Source organism: Carcharodon carcharias, chromosome 7 (genome assembly GCF_017639515.1).
Source record: "Carcharodon carcharias isolate sCarCar2 chromosome 7, sCarCar2.pri, whole genome shotgun sequence".
NCBI classification, from domain to species: Eukaryota; Metazoa; Chordata; class Chondrichthyes; order Lamniformes; family Lamnidae; genus Carcharodon; species Carcharodon carcharias.
Genome location: NC_054473.1, coordinates 132,739,564 through 132,758,037, shown reverse-complemented (window position 1 = coordinate 132,758,037; position 18,474 = coordinate 132,739,564). Strand labels below are relative to the sequence as shown.

At 40.9% G+C, this 18,474-nt stretch overlaps 1 protein-coding gene across 3 annotated transcripts in view; it reads left to right on the top strand.

Moving 5' to 3' along the window:
• Nucleotides 1–18,474, top strand: part of dus2 (dihydrouridine synthase 2) — a 115,506-nt gene that overhangs the window by 22,141 nt on the left and 74,891 nt on the right. For all 3 annotated transcript variants that reach the window (XR_005943557.1, XM_041191904.1, XM_041191903.1), the window contains exons 3-7: nucleotides 2,784–2,829; nucleotides 4,282–4,373; nucleotides 6,307–6,350; nucleotides 8,663–8,723; nucleotides 17,615–17,662. Coding sequence is in view for 2 of the 3 variants with exons in the window: in XM_041191904.1 (XP_041047838.1) it covers nucleotides 2,784–2,829; nucleotides 4,282–4,373; nucleotides 6,307–6,350; nucleotides 8,663–8,723; nucleotides 17,615–17,662 (291 nt within the window). In the remaining variant the exon portion in view is untranslated. The remainder of the gene's footprint in view (nucleotides 1–2,783; nucleotides 2,830–4,281; nucleotides 4,374–6,306; nucleotides 6,351–8,662; nucleotides 8,724–17,614; nucleotides 17,663–18,474) is intronic.

The following is an 18,474-nucleotide window of genomic DNA, read 5'->3' as shown; positions in this document are numbered from 1 at the left end:
AGCCATTTTGTGAAGCAGATTGCTCACAAGGTATCATTAATTCTGGAAAAAAGATTTTGAGTCTATGATTTTACAGGATTTGATTTAAAGCTAACAGCTGCATGAAATGCATATGCAGTATTTTGATTTTATTCTTGAAGTGTTCCATTCCCACTCCTTCCGAGAGGAAGAGATTTTTAAAAACAAAGTTCGGGACCAGTGAATCTTCTGCGATTCCATCATCCTGTATTCTGCTGTTTTCACTTTTAGACACAGCTGGCAGTTACTTTGTTACGTAAAGTCCATTAAAGGCTGGGTTCTGCAGTAAACATTCTTGTTGACTTTCGACCACTGCACTGCTCACTGTGCAGAAGGATCTCCCTGGGGTGCATTCAGAGCAACATTCCAACATTACGGCCCCAAGTAGGGAGCCTTCCCACCAGCGATGCGGAATTGGAATTATGGGCAGTGCCATGCCTGATGTTGTGATGATGTTGGTTGGAAAATCTTAGACTCTGCGCCCCAATTTTATTCCTGGCCGTTGATGGTTCCCCCGCCCCCCCCCCCCCCAGCATTTGAAACGACCGTTTTATGCATCCTTCATTAAACAGGTTTCTGATTTTAAGATGGATAATTCGGGGGGATAAATTGCCTACATGTAGAGAATTCTAATAAACTGCCAGAATAAGGGGGAGGATTGATGTTCCCCCAATATGGGGACAGGTGGGCGTGGGGAGATTTTACAACGGCATGGATTACCTGCAATCACACCCCATTCCCCCCCCCACTTCCCAACGTCAGCCACTGACCTGAAACCCAGCTGCCACACAGCAATGATATACTGGGTGCAGCTTCGATTGGTTTAGAGTGGGATGCCTGCCCCCACCTGGGAGCTGGGAGGGAGCCCCACTCTAGAGAGCTGCTAGCCAATCAGATTGGCTAGCAACTCTGTGGTCCCAGCTGTGCCAGGATCGAGTATAGACCATTGCTGTGACTATGAGCCGACCCTAATGAAGAGGAGCAATAGCTCCACAACTTCAGGTAATTCAGGGATTTTGGTCCGGCCTACCTGGCAAGCAGCAGTAAGGGGGGGTGGTGGCAGGCCATGTTTTAGAGACTAGTAGACAGAGGCCTAAAAGGGGGGTTGGGTTACGATCTTGGAGAGGGCATACCTCCGATGGGCACAAGAGGTCTCCCCCTTTCCTGCCCACCAGCAAAAAATTCTGGGCTGCCCACCTTGCTTCCACCTTCCCCTTCCTCTGGTATTAGAGGAGCGGAGGTGGGATGAGGCCCTTAAGTAGCCGTTAATTGGCCACTTAAGGACATCAGTAGGTCCAAGGGCAGGCGGACTGCCTGACACCTTACCCATTCACTGTAATATAGGAGTCAGGTTGGGACTGAGTGGGGAGGCAAACTATTTTGACAATTTGAACTCCATTTATAAAATCTAGAAATTGAAAAGGAAAACTGGCATCAGAAAAACCAAACTGGAAAGAAAACTTGCCATCTCTACAGACTCTGGCCCATGTGTGACTCCAGCCCCACACTAACATGGGTGACTCTTTAACTATACTAGTCAGGATGCTCATTTATTAAAAACAAGCGTACTCTGTTTATAAACCTCTGCACAATCACAAGATAATTGCAGATTGGGAAACCATCTTGATTTACCGGTCTAGAAAGACCCTTTAAACAGTACCCCCTCTCATTTCAGGATCCAATTGGTTCATAAGTAATTTCAGGGTTGCCTTCATTAATCTATTCAAAAGTTTATTCCACATGTAGGAAGAACTCCTTTGTTGTCAGGCATAGATTTACCTTTTTAATTGGTTGAACCCTTATCTGACCATAATTTAATTTGAAGTAATATTCTGAATTTACTTTTTCCCTACTCTATATATATATATATATATATATATATATAACTCTCTCTCTAAAAGATCACCTTTCTGATGTTGCTCCGAGACTAAAGTGGGCAAGTTTCTTCAATTTTTCCGAAGCACTGGCTTTGCTGTTGAGTTAGAGTTGTGCGTTCAAGTCTTGCTACAGAGGCTTGAGCTCATATAACCTAGGCTGACTCTTCACTGCAGCACTGAGGGAGTGTTGTACTATCAGGGCTGTCTTTCAGTTGAGGCATGCACAAAATCTCAATGGTTACAGAGACATTGTCTGCCTCCTCAGTTGGATAGCAAAGACCCCGTAGCACAATTCAAGGAGGATCAGGAGTGTCTAGCCAATGCTTATCTTTCAGTCAGCCCCACTAAAACAGATGATTTGGTTACTTATCTCATTGCTGTTGTGGGACCTTGCTGTGCACAATTTAGTTGTCTCGTTACCAACATTACAACAGTGACTTCACTTCAAAAGCCCTCCACTTGCTCTGAAGGGCTTTGGGACGCTCTGAGATCATGATAGACGCTATGAAGATGCAAGTTCTTTCCTCTTTAGGTAAATTTGAAGGTGGTGGATGGGATAAAGCCTTTTCTCAGAAGGTGATTAATGTTTGGAACAATCTGCCAGACAAAACTCCCTAGGATTATACAAAATGCTATTTAACACTAAGATGGCAGCGATGGAGTCCTGGCAAGCTTCACACCAATGGATCAATATGATACTTTATGTTCCTGGACTTCATTTTTTTTAATGTTCTTTAGGGCAGGTTGGCTTAAGTGTTTCCCAACAACTCGAACTTAAGCAGTGCCTTTGATACGCTGTGATACTATTGTCATGGTGGATCAATTAATTTGCTAATGGAATATGGCAGTCAGCTTGTGAACTTCATTTTTTTTCCCCACTTCAATTAGGAATTGATTGACTTGAAGATGATACAGTGCAAGAGAGTCGTGAATGGTGAGTTGACAAATTAATTTTTACTCTGCATGATTTCCTTTTCCTGCTCTTCCTTTTTTCTTTCTGGAGTGAATCCTTAAACATTTTTCCAATATTCAGCAAAAGAAGTTGACTGAATTGAATGGGACTATCGGTATTATAATAACAACAGCGTCCCAAGTGGAAGGCAAATACAGTGCAGGAATTGAGAATGTGACAACAGTTGGCTTGCACATAGTGGGCTAGAGTTTCTACTTTTGGTGCAATTCAGAAATTGCACCCGTAATGTAGTTGAAATTGCTGAGGTCAGGTTGCATCTCGGTTTCCGTTAATTTCCATTCATTTGCCTAACCACAAACGTAAATTCTTTCACAATCCAGCATGATCTGGCAGCATAGTAGAAGGTAACTGTTTCTTTTTAACCATTTTCCAAAGCATTCTTTGATGTGCTGCACGTAAGAGGAGTAACCTGATAAATTTTAATAATACAGCTAAAAATGTGTTTATTACAATAGCCATTTTTAATAAGAGTGCCCAGTCCTGGTAATTAACCTGATTTTAAAATTACTGCTAATGACTCAAATAAAAATGTACTAAACCATTAAATAGTTTCATTAGTGCACACTAGGTCAGTTTCAACATGCGCCAAATAGTGTCTCTGTCATCTGGAAAATAGTTGCAACTTGAAGGGTCTTTCCCGATCATTGGAATTCCACAATTTCAACTGAGGGGGAGGGGCCAGTTTTGTGGGCGGAACCTGATTCGGACAAATTGAATCTTGAACCAACATAAAAGGTTGCAAAAAAAAGCACAAGCCTGAGCGGCTTCAGGTATAATTCATAGGTTTTAAGTTCCCTTTCTTCTTTTGCACTGATTTGACCAGTTCCATCCAGATTGCATTGATGCAACCAGCAAAAACTCGACCCTGGTATTTGTATCCCATAGGCAACTTAGTTGATAAAAATATTTGCAAATGTAGTTTGAAAAGGGAAGACAAGGTACTGTACCAGACATAATTACAAGCTATTGGAGAAATTGATTACTGAAGATGCCAATTCATTGTTTTTACCCCTTACACCCACAAGACACACTGCAGCACTCACCCAGGCTCCTTCAGCAGCACCTTCCAAACCCATGACCACTACCATCTAGAAGGACAAGGGCAGCAGGTACATGGGAGCACCACGACCTGTAATTTCCCTTCCAAGCCACTCACCATTCTGTCTTGGAAATATATCACCGTTCCTTCACTGTCGCTGGGTCAATATCCTAGAACTTCTTCCCTAACAACACTGTGGCTGCACGACGTGGACTGCAGCGGTTCAAGAAGCAGCTCACCACCACCTTCCCAAGGGCAATTAGGGACGGGCAATAAATGCTGACCCAGCCAGCGACGCCCACATCCTGTGAAAGAATGAAAAAAAATGCACTAATCCAGCTTTCTAAGCCTGTCTTTCCATTTGTTTTTCTCAGAGGTGCTGGACACCGTAGATTATGTTGCAACTGATGAGCGAGTCATTTTTAGGACGTGTGAAAGAGAAAAGAATCATGTTGTCTTCCAAATGGTAAGAAATAGCCATCCCGTCCAGCGTAAATTTATAATAATGAATGAGAGTTTGCAATAGTCTGTTTGGATAGTTGCATGTGCGTTAGCTGACTTAGCCCTGGATTAGTTGCTCAGCTCCTAATGTCGCATTCTATTTGCACAATGACTAATTTAAAAGGTAGGAGAATCTGAAGATGTACCAAATTCCTTGGAGCACTGATTTCAGGATGTTGAAGATTCATGTACACCACCTCTATTTCGGTCTATTGAAATTAAATTATAAACGGGTTTGTCACTGTGCTAAAAGATACAGGTGTAATTTGATATGTAAGGCATCAGAATATTGCAGTTAACAGCAGTCTCAGTGAAGAGGTGTGGTGCATACTTGTGATACAGGATCGTGACAAGTGTACATCACTACCAACAAACCATAGAAATTTGGTTGTGCTGCACCACAAAATGGGCTGTAAGCGGCCTCCAGTAGCAGTCAGGAAGCACCTGTTCATAGTGAGCAGGAATTGTGATTCCCACCCACGATACTGGTAAAGGTAAAATAATTGGCACAGTGCTCACTTCTCTATTCAATATGTGTTCTCTGCTATCAGGAGTTCTTCTGCAAGGCAGAGATTGCCCTGTCTTGCGGAGCCCACTATCTTTTTAGCCAGCCTGAGAATCCCGTTTTTATGCCTGTTTTGCAACCCTTTCGTCCATTGAAGTGCTTTCCATAGCTTCTCTTGGTTATCATCATCTGTCATGGTTACATTAGACTGCTTTGCAATTCTCTCTTTTTAAAATTCAACCCAATTAGGTCCAAATGCCTTCTCTTCATCTTTGCCATTGATTTGATTGGTCTTTTCTGCGAAAGTCGCCATAGCTGACATCTGCTGAATTTAGTTGACAGTTGAATCCCTAATGCCACAGCAACAACTCTAAGGTGGGGAGTGAAGTATTCCCAGCATGATTTTTTTACCCCCACTTTCCTATTTGTGCTAATCCCACTTTAATAGATTGGGCTTGCTTTGTCAGTATCGTGTTTTCTGAGGATTGGATGGCTCTGGATTGACCCCGGGACTAATATAAGTGTCACGGGCTCTGATTTAAATGAAGGTAATCACATTGAAATACAGATGGATCCTTCTTTGTGACCTCAGTGGCAGGGAGTTCTGTAATGTCTGGCCTCCATTGAGAGGGAAATTTTCATTCTTTTTTAAATCCAAAGGGATATTTTTGCAGTGTCTTAGAAAGGATATAATCGGTCAGTTTGGAAGCCTTCTAAGGCAAAGATAACCAAGGCAAGCAATATGGGTGCATCAGCAGCAGTTGAATCCCATTGTTTGGATTCAGTTAGTTTTTATGTATAAAAGCGCAGAATGTTTTATAAGGGGAAGAGAGAGACTTTCATGACCTCGACGTCCAGAGGTGCTTCACACCCAATGAAGCACATTTTGTTTTGAAGTGTAGTAGTCACTGTTGTAACGTGGGAAACTCAACAGCCAATTTGTACACAGGAAGCTCCCGTAAACAGCAATGTGCCAAACAGATTAACTGTTTTTAGGTGTTGGTTGGGAGATAAATGTTGGCCACCTTTAAAATAGTGTTATGGGACCTTTCACTTAAGCAAATAATACTTCTTAGAATTTACAGCCACTTGGCACTAAAGCAGCTGCAAGTGTTTAAATAGAAAGTGCCCCACTGCAATTCTAAATAATGACATTAGTTCCAATGAATTTTACTGTTATATCATGACTCAGAAACAATGCTGTTAAAAACCTGATGACGTTAAGTCAATTAGCCATGTCACTTTGGATTTCTTACCTGCTGCTACCACTTTTATTGTAAAGTAACTCCACTTATATTTAAGTAATTGCTTCTCAGCCCTTCAAAATCTTTTTGTATTTTGTCTGCACCCATCTGGAAGTTAACCTTTCTTTTCGATTTTCTTTATGTTGCAGGGCACAGCTGATGCTCAGAGAGCTCTGACAGTTGCACGGCTTGTGTAAGTCTTTGAAAGGCCAGTTACAATACCAGTAGCTGCTCGAAATGAATTTGCTGTAAAGTGCCCTCAAATAACAGTTACACAAAGAAGTAAATGTAGGGGCATTAAAGTATGAGCAAAGGAAAGTCCAGTGTGATAAAGCAAAACGTGACTTATAATTGATGAAGAAATTGACACTGTGATTGGCCATTGCAAACAGCCCTCTTTCCTCATGAACACAATGAGTAAAAAAAAAGTTAGAAATCCTGGGAACTGTTAATTGTGAATATTTCACAAACTAAATTAAACAGAGGTTAAGTTGTGGAAGTGATGGAGGGGAGGGAGTGGGGAGGAAGCTTCCTGACCATTGAGGCGTGAAAGTGATTGTTGCAATTGGCTGTAAGCAAGTCTTTTCTAAAATATTAAGGAGAAAAAGAACAAAACCCTGCCAAGTATTTGTCATTATTCTTTTTTTCTCCTCTGAAAAATTGAAGCCAATGGTAACGTTTTAAAACTTCCGTTAAAAATATTTATTAGTGCCACCTGCTGGCTCAGTGAGTTTATTCAGTGATTGATACCACCACACAAATTAGGGCCCGAATTTTCAATCAAGGTTCAGGGTCTGGATTGGAACTGGGTGGCCTGCAATTTGGTGCCGCTGCCCATTGTACGAGTTCCCCAAAGGATCTTGACACCGAGCCATTTTGAATGAGGCCATCTCAGGGTCTGCTGCCTCCGTAGCAAGCGCGGGTAGGCAGTTACCTGCAAATTGATTTAAATGGCCTATTAAGACCCCATTTCCATGTTGACTGGGATTTCCAGTCAGCAATGTGGGCAGCCCACATTGGGCTCAGGGTGGAAAGGAGGGTGGGTGGCAGCGATTCTTTACCCATAGGACACCAGCCCCCAACCCTCCAGGATCATGCCCAGACAGCTGTGGCCATTTTAAAATACTTACTTGGCTTCTCCCTTACTGTCTCTATGTTCAGATTGGCAACTCCTACCATGGCTTGGGGCTGCAGGCCTCTGAGTGCTGGAGGGCCTCCCACTGGCCCTCCCAACATTGGGACCCTGCCCGCCATTCCTGATTGGACAGCAACCCAGCTTCCTGGTCTTTAGTTGGGCCTCCATTTCAAAGTAGCAGTGTGCATTTTGATAATATGCCCGGAAGGATCACAACCTAGAATTTGCCGCCCTGTTGGGTTCCTGGCCCCTGAATGATAATTCTGCTCCACATCTCCAATCTGTGCAGAATTTATTGGTCTCAACTGGCAACGCAGTTGACCTGCTACAGTTGAGCCTCATTGCTCCACATTGAGGGAGAAATGTAGGCCTGGCCCTCCTACTGATCATTATCTAACAACATCCATTGGCAACTGCATTTTTGTGGATTCCAGTTGAGAGTGGAATGATGCTTTGCTATAATGCACCCCCTCTCACCTGCCCCCTCACCCCATGTTCAATAGCCCATCACCATTCAGTCTAGACTCACACACAAACCAACCGCTTGGGCTAGGTACTAGAGGGTGATTGGTGCTTTGAAACCATTGCTGTACCTCAGGAAGATGTCAGTGATTTGATATGGGGAATGGCGAATGTTGATGGCAGGAGAAAAAAGAACACTATTCTATTCCATATGGTATGTTTATTGATTTAATTGACTAACTTTTATTTGGAGGGAAAAGATGGCTAAATTTGAGAAAAATCATTTGGGGTTCTAGCTCCCAATCACTATCCAGTGACTCCTGACGGAAAAGGCCCATGTGTGAATTTTGGGAGAAAACAGAATTGGGTGCAGTAACAATTGGTTTCTGTAACATTCTCCTTGTTGCACCTCCCTATCACACTATGTTGATAATCACCCCATTGTTATAAAACACTGCATCCACCAACTCACCCTGAGCAATGTCACAGGAGGTTATATTAATTTGTGTTTAATTTGTATGTCCTGTTTGTTGCACTTCCAAAATAAAGCTGTAAATAAAATAAAAAGATCAAAAATTACAAATTTCACAATCTGATGGTGTACCCTAACTAGCACAAACTGTCTTATTGTAAAACAGAATATCCTCTCACTCATGGTGAGCAACACAGTAGTGAAGCTCCCTTCATACATTAAGTGTCTTGTGTTTTGCACGCATTTAAATGCCTCAGTCATGCCACACTTTAGTTATTACATTCTGCATGTCACTGTATGCCACATGGCAGGGATCAACTCTTATATCAAAACGTAACTCTTTGAATGTAAGGATTATGAAGCTATGATGTTTATTTGCAGAATCTTTTGACAACCATATCTATTTTTGTAAATATATTCCTAACTTTCCACACAGAGAAAATGATGTAGCTGGAATAGATGTGAACATGGGCTGTCCAAAAGAATATTCTACCAAGGTAACAACACTCTCTGTAACACTTCCTTGTTTTCTGTAACACCCTCCTTGTCGTACATCCCTATCGCACTATTTTGATAACCAGCTCATTGTTATAAAATAGCGCAGCCTCAACTCACCCTGAACAATGGGTTTTTTCTACCGTAATGAATTACACTTATGCAGTGTGTTATTTGTAAAAGGAGAGTGTTTGCACCTGTATTGCTGAATGAAATCTTCATTACCAACTTAAGAAATATTGCCCATGGCTTGTTGGGAGTATTGAACTGTATTAACCCTAGTAGGGATAAGGAGTGTTTGTATGCTGCACATATAACAAGGTCATGTACCCCAGTAAAAATCAGCTGAATTTTTTGGTTGGCACCCCCTGTTCTTCTCGATTGAATCAGGCATGCTCACAAAATTCGCCATATTTCCCCCCACCCCTTCGAGGCCCCCACATCAGGAAGGAGAAAGGAATAGAAGCGTAAATGTATGTTGATAGCATTGGATGAAGGGTGGGAGGAGCTTGTGTAGAGCATCAACACCGGCAGGTGGCAAAAATGGCTTGTTTCTATGCTATTCCATGATATTGCGAGATTCTGACAGTCATACTGGTTCAGGGAAGCTCAGCAAATCAAGTTCAATTTCTTAGGTATACAGGCACTAGTCGGCACTTTTTTATTATGGTGGAGATTCTAGAGGCTCTGGTCACAATCTTAAATATGGAAGTCCTGCCAAAGTGTTAGTTGTATCAATTGAGCTTAAGTACAAAAATGTGCAGGGCATTGATTGGATGGTTACTTGAGCACATATAAAGAGACACTTCCTGACACAGAGTAGAGTGAGATATATACCTGTAATGTTTCATTCTGTGAATAAATCTATTCCAAGTAAAGACTGGCTCTGGTTCCTTCCTTCACAAACTCTATCACGAATATAACAAACAGGACTGGGGGATTGTCAATGTTAACACACCAGTTCAAAAAAAGGGAGAGGTCTAAATCTGGTAACTGCAGGCCAGTCAGCCTAATGTTGGTGATGAGGAAACTTTGAGAAACAATAACCTGGGCCAAAATTCTGGGACAACATTAATTGGCAAAAATATGGATTAATAAATGAAAACCAGCATGGATTTGTTAAAGGCAAATTGTGTTTGACTAACTTGATTGAGTTCTTTTGATGAAGCAAAGGAGAGGGCTGACTAGGGTGGTATGGTTGTTGTAGTATGTGGACTTTCTAAAGGTAGTTGACAAAGTACCACATAATAGCCATGTTAGAAAAATTGAAGCTTGTGAGGTTAAAGGGACATTGGCAGCATGGATACAAACTTGATTAAGGGACTGAAAACAGAGAGAAGTGATTAAAGTTATTTTTCAGACTGGAGGGGAAAGTTTATAGTGGTCTTCCCCTGGTGTTGGAATTAGGTATTCATATTATTAATATACATTAGTAACTTGGATATATGGGGCATAATAACAGTTTCACCAAAAACTCAAAAATGTAGTAAACAATGAGGAGAATAGCAGTAGACTTCAGGAGGTTATACACAGATTGATGAAATGGGCAGACGCTTGGCACACAACATTTAACACAGAAGTATGAAGAGTTTCATTTTGTGGCAATAATGAGGAGTGCCAATATAAATGCAATGGTGCAATTTTAAAAGAAGTGCAGGAACACAGAGACATGGGATTTATGCACACAGGCTTTTGAAGTGGCAGAACAAGTTGAGAAGGTTGTATAAAAGGCATATGGGATTCTTGCCTTTCTAAATAAAGGCATAGTGTGCAAAAACAAGGAACTTGTGCTAACCTTCTATAAAACACTGGTTAGATCCTAGCTGTTTCAAAAGGTTGGCACAGATACAGCTGTATCATTCTATGCCTCGACCAATAGAAGGATCAAAAGTAATAAAATGTCTTCTAATTCGTAATCAGTTACTGTGACAGTTTATAGCAATGTATTGTACGATGTCCAGTGTTCCCTTTGCAATATTTGCAAATATTTTCGTCAAGCATAGTGCCAATGGGATACAAATATCGAGGCCAAGCTTTTGCTAGTTATATTGACATAATCCAGGTGGAATTGACTGTGCAAAAGACTGGGGAATCTTAAATGTAAGTGAATTATGTACAAAAGTGCATACTCTTGGTGTGTTGAATGATCTTTGGCACTGGTTCAAGATTAATTTCACCTGACTCTGGCCCCACCCACAAAATTGGCCATACCACTGGGTCAAAGATGCAAAATTCTGCCAAATGCGCAGTCTCGGGAATGCTCTTCTGATTGTACTCATTTTCTTAGATATGCAGGTACTCGTATGCACATTTTAAAGTTTTCCTATCAGATAATATTTAATTTACAAGAAAGCTGACTGGTATGCACCAATGAAACTTTTTAACAGTTCAGTATAGTTTTTATTGAAGTCATTTTCAATGATTTTAAATTGGATTACTCATGGGAGAAGGACCAAACACCCTTATAAAAAGTTCTGATGAAAAGTCATACGGACTCGAAACATTAACAGTCTTCCTCTCCACAGGTGCTGTCAGACCTGCTGAGTTTTTCCAGCTATTTTTGTTTTTGAACCTTATAAAATGCCTTTTTGTGATAAGCTATTTTCAGCTGTGTTAATAAAACTACATTGGATTATCACTCATAAATACAGCAAGGAATATTTTTTCATAAAAAGAAACAATTATTGTGCTGGTTCATGGAAAATTTTATGTTTTGTGATTATGTAAATTAATTTTAGTGTTAACAGTGCAATTTCAGTTTCAGGTAAGCATTTTGGGTGCAATTTCCTGATTGGGCTCAAAAGGGAAAACTCTGCTCTCCTTGTATTTATCAGACATGCACATGTGCACATTTCAGGATGGGTCACGTTAATGAAATGTTAATTGGATTAAGATACACAAGTGAAGGGCGTTGCTTAAGTAAGTACGTAGAGCATTTATAAAGAGAGACTGCTGGGATACTGGGTTCGTAGGTAGGAAGCAGACACATGGAATGCTGCATTCTGTCAGTCAACCTATTATCAAAAAAAAGTATTTGTGTCTAGTTTCGGACTTTGATAGGTTTGGGATCAGAATAACAGGTCAGACAGGATACTGTTCAAGAAGTGGATGATTCATTTTTCCTTCCTACCTCAGACACATTATTACATTCCCTCTGCTGACTTTGCTGAGATAAAAAAAACTGAGCGTAAAACCGCAATTGGACCCTGGACCTCTTGTTCTGTATTAAAATAAAAGCAAAATACTGCAGGTGGTGAAAATCTGAAATAAACGCCATGTACTGGAACACTGAGCAGACTGATAGCATCTGTGGAGAGAAAAACAGAGTTAATGTTTCAAGTCAAATATGACTTCTTCAGAACTTAGAATTCAGTTCTGAAGAAGTCATATCCCATTTATAGCGTTAATTCTGTTTCTCTCTTCACAGACCTGCTGAAAATTTCCAGCTCTTTTTGTTTTTAATACTGTTGTTCTGTACTATTCAGTATCATCACTGAACTATTAATGAAACTATTAAAACTTAATAACATCATCAAAACATGTTGGACCTGGCATTTTGCTGAGCTCCTGATTTCCACTTCTTTTCTTTGAGAAAGAGCTGAGTGCATCCTGGCATCTTGCTGAGGAAAGTGAGGGAGCTCAGAGTGGTCTTTAAATTATTGTGACATGTTGACTGGTTTACAATGCATTTTCACATATTTAGAAACAATTGCCGTATAATCAGGCTGGCAGGTAAAGCATTTATCCTTGAAATGAATAAGAATATATGGCAATAAACATCAATGCATGAGGGTGTAAATCAATGCATTCCATCCTCATAAGCTGACCTTTGTACCCCAAGCACTTAGTATATTTTATAGCAAGGCCCATAACTCAACAGAATATAGTCAAGGGTTTGTAGCCTGTCACACAGATAGTGAACTTGAATTTCCCTTTCACGGAGCTACCATGTGGTCCTTGATCCCTGTTGAGCACACTTGGAAACATTCCTTCGAGGGCTGGAGTTGGCACATTTTAAATGTTATGTACTCAGTGGGAATTCAGTGGGAAATGTTACTTGTTTCTTAACTGAACTTCATAAATGAATTCTAATGTCTTTGTTTTTGTTAATAATGTGACAGAGCTGTGTTGAGAAACTGGTATCAAAGTGCTAACACCCATGAAAGCTCTGCCCTTTTTGTTAATGTCAGCAACTTCAGGTTCTAAAATTTGGTCTTGAATGAGGCAAAGGTAATGGAGTGGGAAAAACCATGATTCCCTAGGATAGCGCTTCCTCATCTTAAATAATTCTTAGCAGCAAGAGGTACCTTCAATTTGATAGAAGAGCTAATTGTTAATGAGATGGGAAATTACAGTGTCATTCTTTAATTTTCAAATATAGGACAACAGCTTTGCTTTTGACAGCTCAAAGATGGATTTATAATCGGTTTAATCTTGATCTAATAATGGATATCTCAAATTAGACTTTGCAATTGCAATAGGTAACAATAATTAACATAGCGTTAAACTGTGGTCGTGCTTTCAAAATTATTTTAAATTTGTTGTTAGAGATTAATTATGATAGCTACAGAGATGTGTTTTGTTTAATATGGTATTCAAGTGCTAACTTTAACCATTTTCTTATGAATCCAATCAGAACTGGCCATTGTATTCCTATTGACAATAATTGAGATTCCTGAAACTTGTGTTTCATGATAAGCAATAGGAATTAATTGGCACTTTTACAATTTATTCATGCCCACTTTCAAGCAGATTAATTAATTCAATTCCTCAAAAAATGAGATCTACTCAGAAAGCATTAAGGGATTTTTGCCTGTTTTTAACTTCAATAATTCTTAATGGAATTGGTAGAATTTGAGGAATTGGAACTACTAATAAATAGTAAAAGTGCTGCTGAAAAAAAGAGACATGTCAAAGCTTTTCATCTTGCACTCATCAGGACACTTCACAAAAATACCAAAATGTGGGGAAAACAACAATTATGCTCTATGTGAAGAGAGTGCTGATTGGTTAGCAAATAGACTCTGGTAGGGACGTTGCCATGGAGAATGCACCAATGATGATGACTGACAGTTAACTGCCAAACATTGTTCGAAATTTAAACCAGGCAGCTTGACCCTGATTAACCAAGGCATAGCCATAAGGAATGAGCCAGTGAATGGCTGTCACTTATTTTGTTTATCTGAAACAGGCGCAATGTGTACATGTGCTTTCTGTCTGCAAAGAACAGGGCTCTGTCTAATATATGTAGCTTCCAGTACATGCAGATGTGCCACACTGTGAGCCCAACTGACAATCTTAAATTGGTTGTCAGTATAATTCTTAGCACATTGAGAGTTATTTAGCAAATGTTGTCCAATCGCAGAATCACATCTAATGTGGGCACTGTGTTTTGAGTCACAGACGGACTGGTTGGGTACAGCCTATACCTTGCCCATTGTGAACAGCAGCTAGTACATGCTGTTTGATACAATCCGCCAGTCTTTGGGGCATACAGCCTACATACCTAGCATCACACTGGCACTGAAATTCATATTTCACATTACTCATTTGTGGTAGGCCGTATTACGCTGGCAACGCCTCTACAAATCAGAGCCCACTTGCCAAACAATCAGCACTCTCTTCACATACAGTACAAATTGTTGTTTTCCCCTCATATTGGTATTCTTACGAAGTGTCCTGATGAATGCAAGATGAAAAGCTTCAACGTCTCTTTTTTTAGCAATTCTCAAGTTCTGTACAATGTTAGACTCACCACACTGAGTGTGATGCTAGGTATGTAGGCTGTATGTCCCAAAGACTGGTGGATCGTATCAAACAGCATGTCCCAGCCGCTGTTCAAATGGGCAGGGCACAGACCCTACCCAACCAGCCTGTCCGTGACTCAAAACACAGTGTCCGACATTGGATGTGATTCCGCGATTGGACAACATTTACTAAATACTTCTCAGTGTGCTAAGACTAAGACTATTGGTAAAAGTCCACTGAGCAAATCTGTGTATTCTCGGTAATTTTATTCAGTTAATGTCAAATAGTTTTAGCAGATACAAGGGAAGCAAATCAGTGGAGGCATTAATGAAGTACAGAAAGTGCAGGGTGGAGCTTAAGAAAGCAATTAGGAGAGCAAAGGGGCTATGAGAAAGCTCTGGCTAGTAAAAGTAGGGAAAATCCCAAGATATTCTATAAGTATATCAATGGGAAGAGGATAACCAGGGAAAGAGTAGGGCCCATTAGGGACCAAGGGGGCAATCTGTGGGTGGAGCCAGAGGACATCAGTAGGATGTTGAACAAATACTTCACATCCGTCTTCACCCAAGAGAATGAGAATGAAGGTATCGAACTTGAGGAGAGAGACTGCGAGGTTCTTGAGCAAATTGATATAGGGAGTGACAAGGTTTTGGAGATGTTGGCAGGCTTAAAAGTGGACAGATCTCCAGGTCCAGATGATTTGTGTCCCAGACTGCTGAGGGAGGCAAGGGAGGAGATCGCAGGGGCTCTGACCCAAATTTTTAATTCCTCTCTGGCCACGGCGGAGGTGCCAGAGGACTGGAGAACAGCTAATGTAGTTCCACTATTTAAGAAGGGTTGTAGAGATAAGCCAGGGAACTATAGGCCAGTGAGTCTCACGTCAGTGGTAGGGAAACTATTGTAGAAAATTCTGAAGGAGAGAACCTATCTCCACTTGGAGAGGCAAGGTTTGATCAAGGATAGTCCGCATGGCTTTGTCAGAGGGAAGTCATGCCTAACAAATTTGATTCAATTTTTTGAGGAGGTGACCAGGTGTGTAGATGAGTGTAGTGCAGTTGATGTAGTTTATATGGATTTCAGCAAAGCCTTTGACAAGGTCCCACATGGGAGACTTATAAAGAAGGCAAATGCAAATGGGATACAGGGTAATTTTATAAGGTGGATTCAAAATTGGCTTAGTTGTAGGAGACAGAGTGTGATGACAGAAGGCTGCTTTATGACTGGAAGCCAGCGTCCAGTGGTGTACCACAGGGATCTGTGCTGGGTCCCCTATTATTCGTCATTTATATAAACGACATAGATGACTATGTGGGGGGTAGGATTAGTAAGTGTGCGGATGACACAAAGATTGGCCGGGTGGTTAACAGTGAGGTTTGAGTGTCTTGGGCTACAGGAAGACATAGACGGGATGGTCAAATGGGCAGATAAGTGGCAGATGGAATTTAACCCTGAAAAGTGTGAGGTGATACAAGGAAGTATTTAATGAATAGCATGACACTAGGAAGTTCTGAGGAACAAAGGGACCTTGGCGTGTGTATCCATAGATCTCTGAAGGCGGAGGGGCATGTTAGTGGGGTGGTGAAAAAGGCATATGGGACACTTGCCATTATCAATCGAGGTATAGATTACAAAAGTAGGGAGATCATGTTGGAGTTATAGAACCTTGGTGAGGCCACAGCGGGAGTACTGTGTGCAGTTCTGGTCGCCACATTATAGGAAGGATGTGATTGCACTGGAGGGGGTACAGAGGAGATTCCCCAGGATGTTGTCTGGGATGAAACATTTAAGTTATGAAGGGAGGTTGGATGGACTTGGGTTGAACCGAGATAGGTTCTTGATTGGTAAGGGGATCGAAGGTTACGGGGAGAAGGCAGTAGAATGGGGTTGAGAAACTTATCAGCCATGATTGAATGGCAGAGCAGACTCGATGGGCTGAATGGCCAAATTTCTGCTCCTATGTCTTATGGTTTTAGTTGGAGCAGAGAAGACTGAGGGGCGACCTGTTTGAGGTACAAGATTATGAGAGGCGTGGATAGGGAGCAGTTGCTCCCCTTAGTTGAAGGGTTAGTCATGAGGGGACACAAGTTCAAGATGAGGGGCAGGAGGTTTAGGGGGACGCGAGGAAAAACTTTTTTACCCAGAGCGCGGTGACGGTCTGGAATGCGCTGCTTGGGAGGGTGGTGGAGGCGGGTTGCCTCACATCCTTTAAAAAGTACCTGGATGAGCACTTGGCACGTCTTAACATTCAAGGCTATGAGCCAAGCACTGGTAAATGGGATTAGGTAGGTCAGGTGTTTCTCACATATTGGTGCAGACTCGATGGGCTGAAGGGCCTCTTCTGCACTGTGGTTCTGTGATAGAAAGTTGCACTTTGGGCAGCTTGCAGCACTGACACATTATGAACGCCTTGCTGTGCAGTTCAGATATGGCTTTTCCCACCAGTGAAATAAAAACACCAATGTTGTCAATTTATTTCAGCATGAATCTAAATGATTCTGCATACTTTGGTATTGAATTTGGTATTTGAAGTGTAAGGAGAAAACTGAGAGTATGAACAGACCATAAATTATGACTTTGTAGGTGAAAAATGATGCTGAACTGTGTGGTCAGATGTGTCACTCCAACTCGTGCTGTTATGTTCAGTTATTTACTGTTGGCATCGTAACCTGCTTTATGGTGTAGAAATTTAAATCCCGAGAACAAGATTTTGCCTTTATAAAATAAATGCCAATGGGACCCAGTCCAACAACGAGGTTTACACCGATTCTGATGCTTGAGATTTAGATTTAAGACCCTCTCTTTGCTTACTAGTTGCATTCCAGTGTAAGGCAAACAACTGAGGTTGCACCTTATTATTTAACATTTAATAATACCACTTTGCCTGTGGAGGCATGTAATTAAACAACAAGAAGTTGCATTTACATAGCACCTTTAACAGAGCAAAATGCCTCATTGACCCAAGATGTTTTACAGAAACAACTTCTTTAGCAAAAACTTGGCATCTCCTGAGGCACTTACACTTCATATTGCTGTTTGGAATGAGGAGGTTATTACTCTGGTTGCTTACTACTTATGATATAGTCTCTTTCAGATTAAGCAGCTTTGACTCCAGCTAATCTTTTTGTTTTCCTTCTTATTTACATAGGGTGGCATGGGAGTAGCACTGTTGTCCAACCCTGACAAAATTGAAGCAGTAAGTAGGTGCATTGAATTATCTTTCAATTGTTTGCTGTCGATCTGCAGGCATCAGGAATTGTTTCAAAAATGCTAATGTGGTTTACTGAGGAAATGTAATATCTGTGTTTCAATACTCCAGTTACCTATATCTCATTACATATTCCTGATTATGAAAACTTGGTTGGAGTCTGTATAAGCATGGGAGGGCGAAGGAATGTTAGGTCATGCTGATAGAGTTAGATGAGGAAGGATGGGAGGTGGCTCAATTGAAGTTAAAACATCTGCATTGGCTGGTTGCATTGAATGGCATTTTTCTGGGCTGTATACTTTATGTAATTTCACTTCCTGTCACAATAACAAAGAATATTTAACATTGTCTCCAGTACAACGACATGCCAAACTGTTGAAAGATTTTCTGGGAGAGAGAAAAGAGAAGTTGCCAGGGAGGGAATTAATTTTTTGTTGTTCTCTGCTTTTTGGGACAGAAGATTTTCACCAAATTCTACAGAATTATTACAGTTGCAATACAATTAATCAAGGGAAGGCTGGCATTAAAATAGCACCTTCCACATTCTCATGATGTTTCAATGTACACATTGATGCACATAAAGGTGAAATCTGACAAAACTTCACTCTGTAAAGAATATGCGTGTGAAATTTATAGTTAACAAAAAAACTAACTTGCACCTTTCATGACCTAAGGACTTCCCAAAACACTTTACAGGCATTGAAGTACTTCTGTTGTAAAGTAGGAACAGGTGATATGCATGAAATACACTATGAACATAAAACCATGCCCTGTTACACTTCAATTTGTAGGCGAGGCAT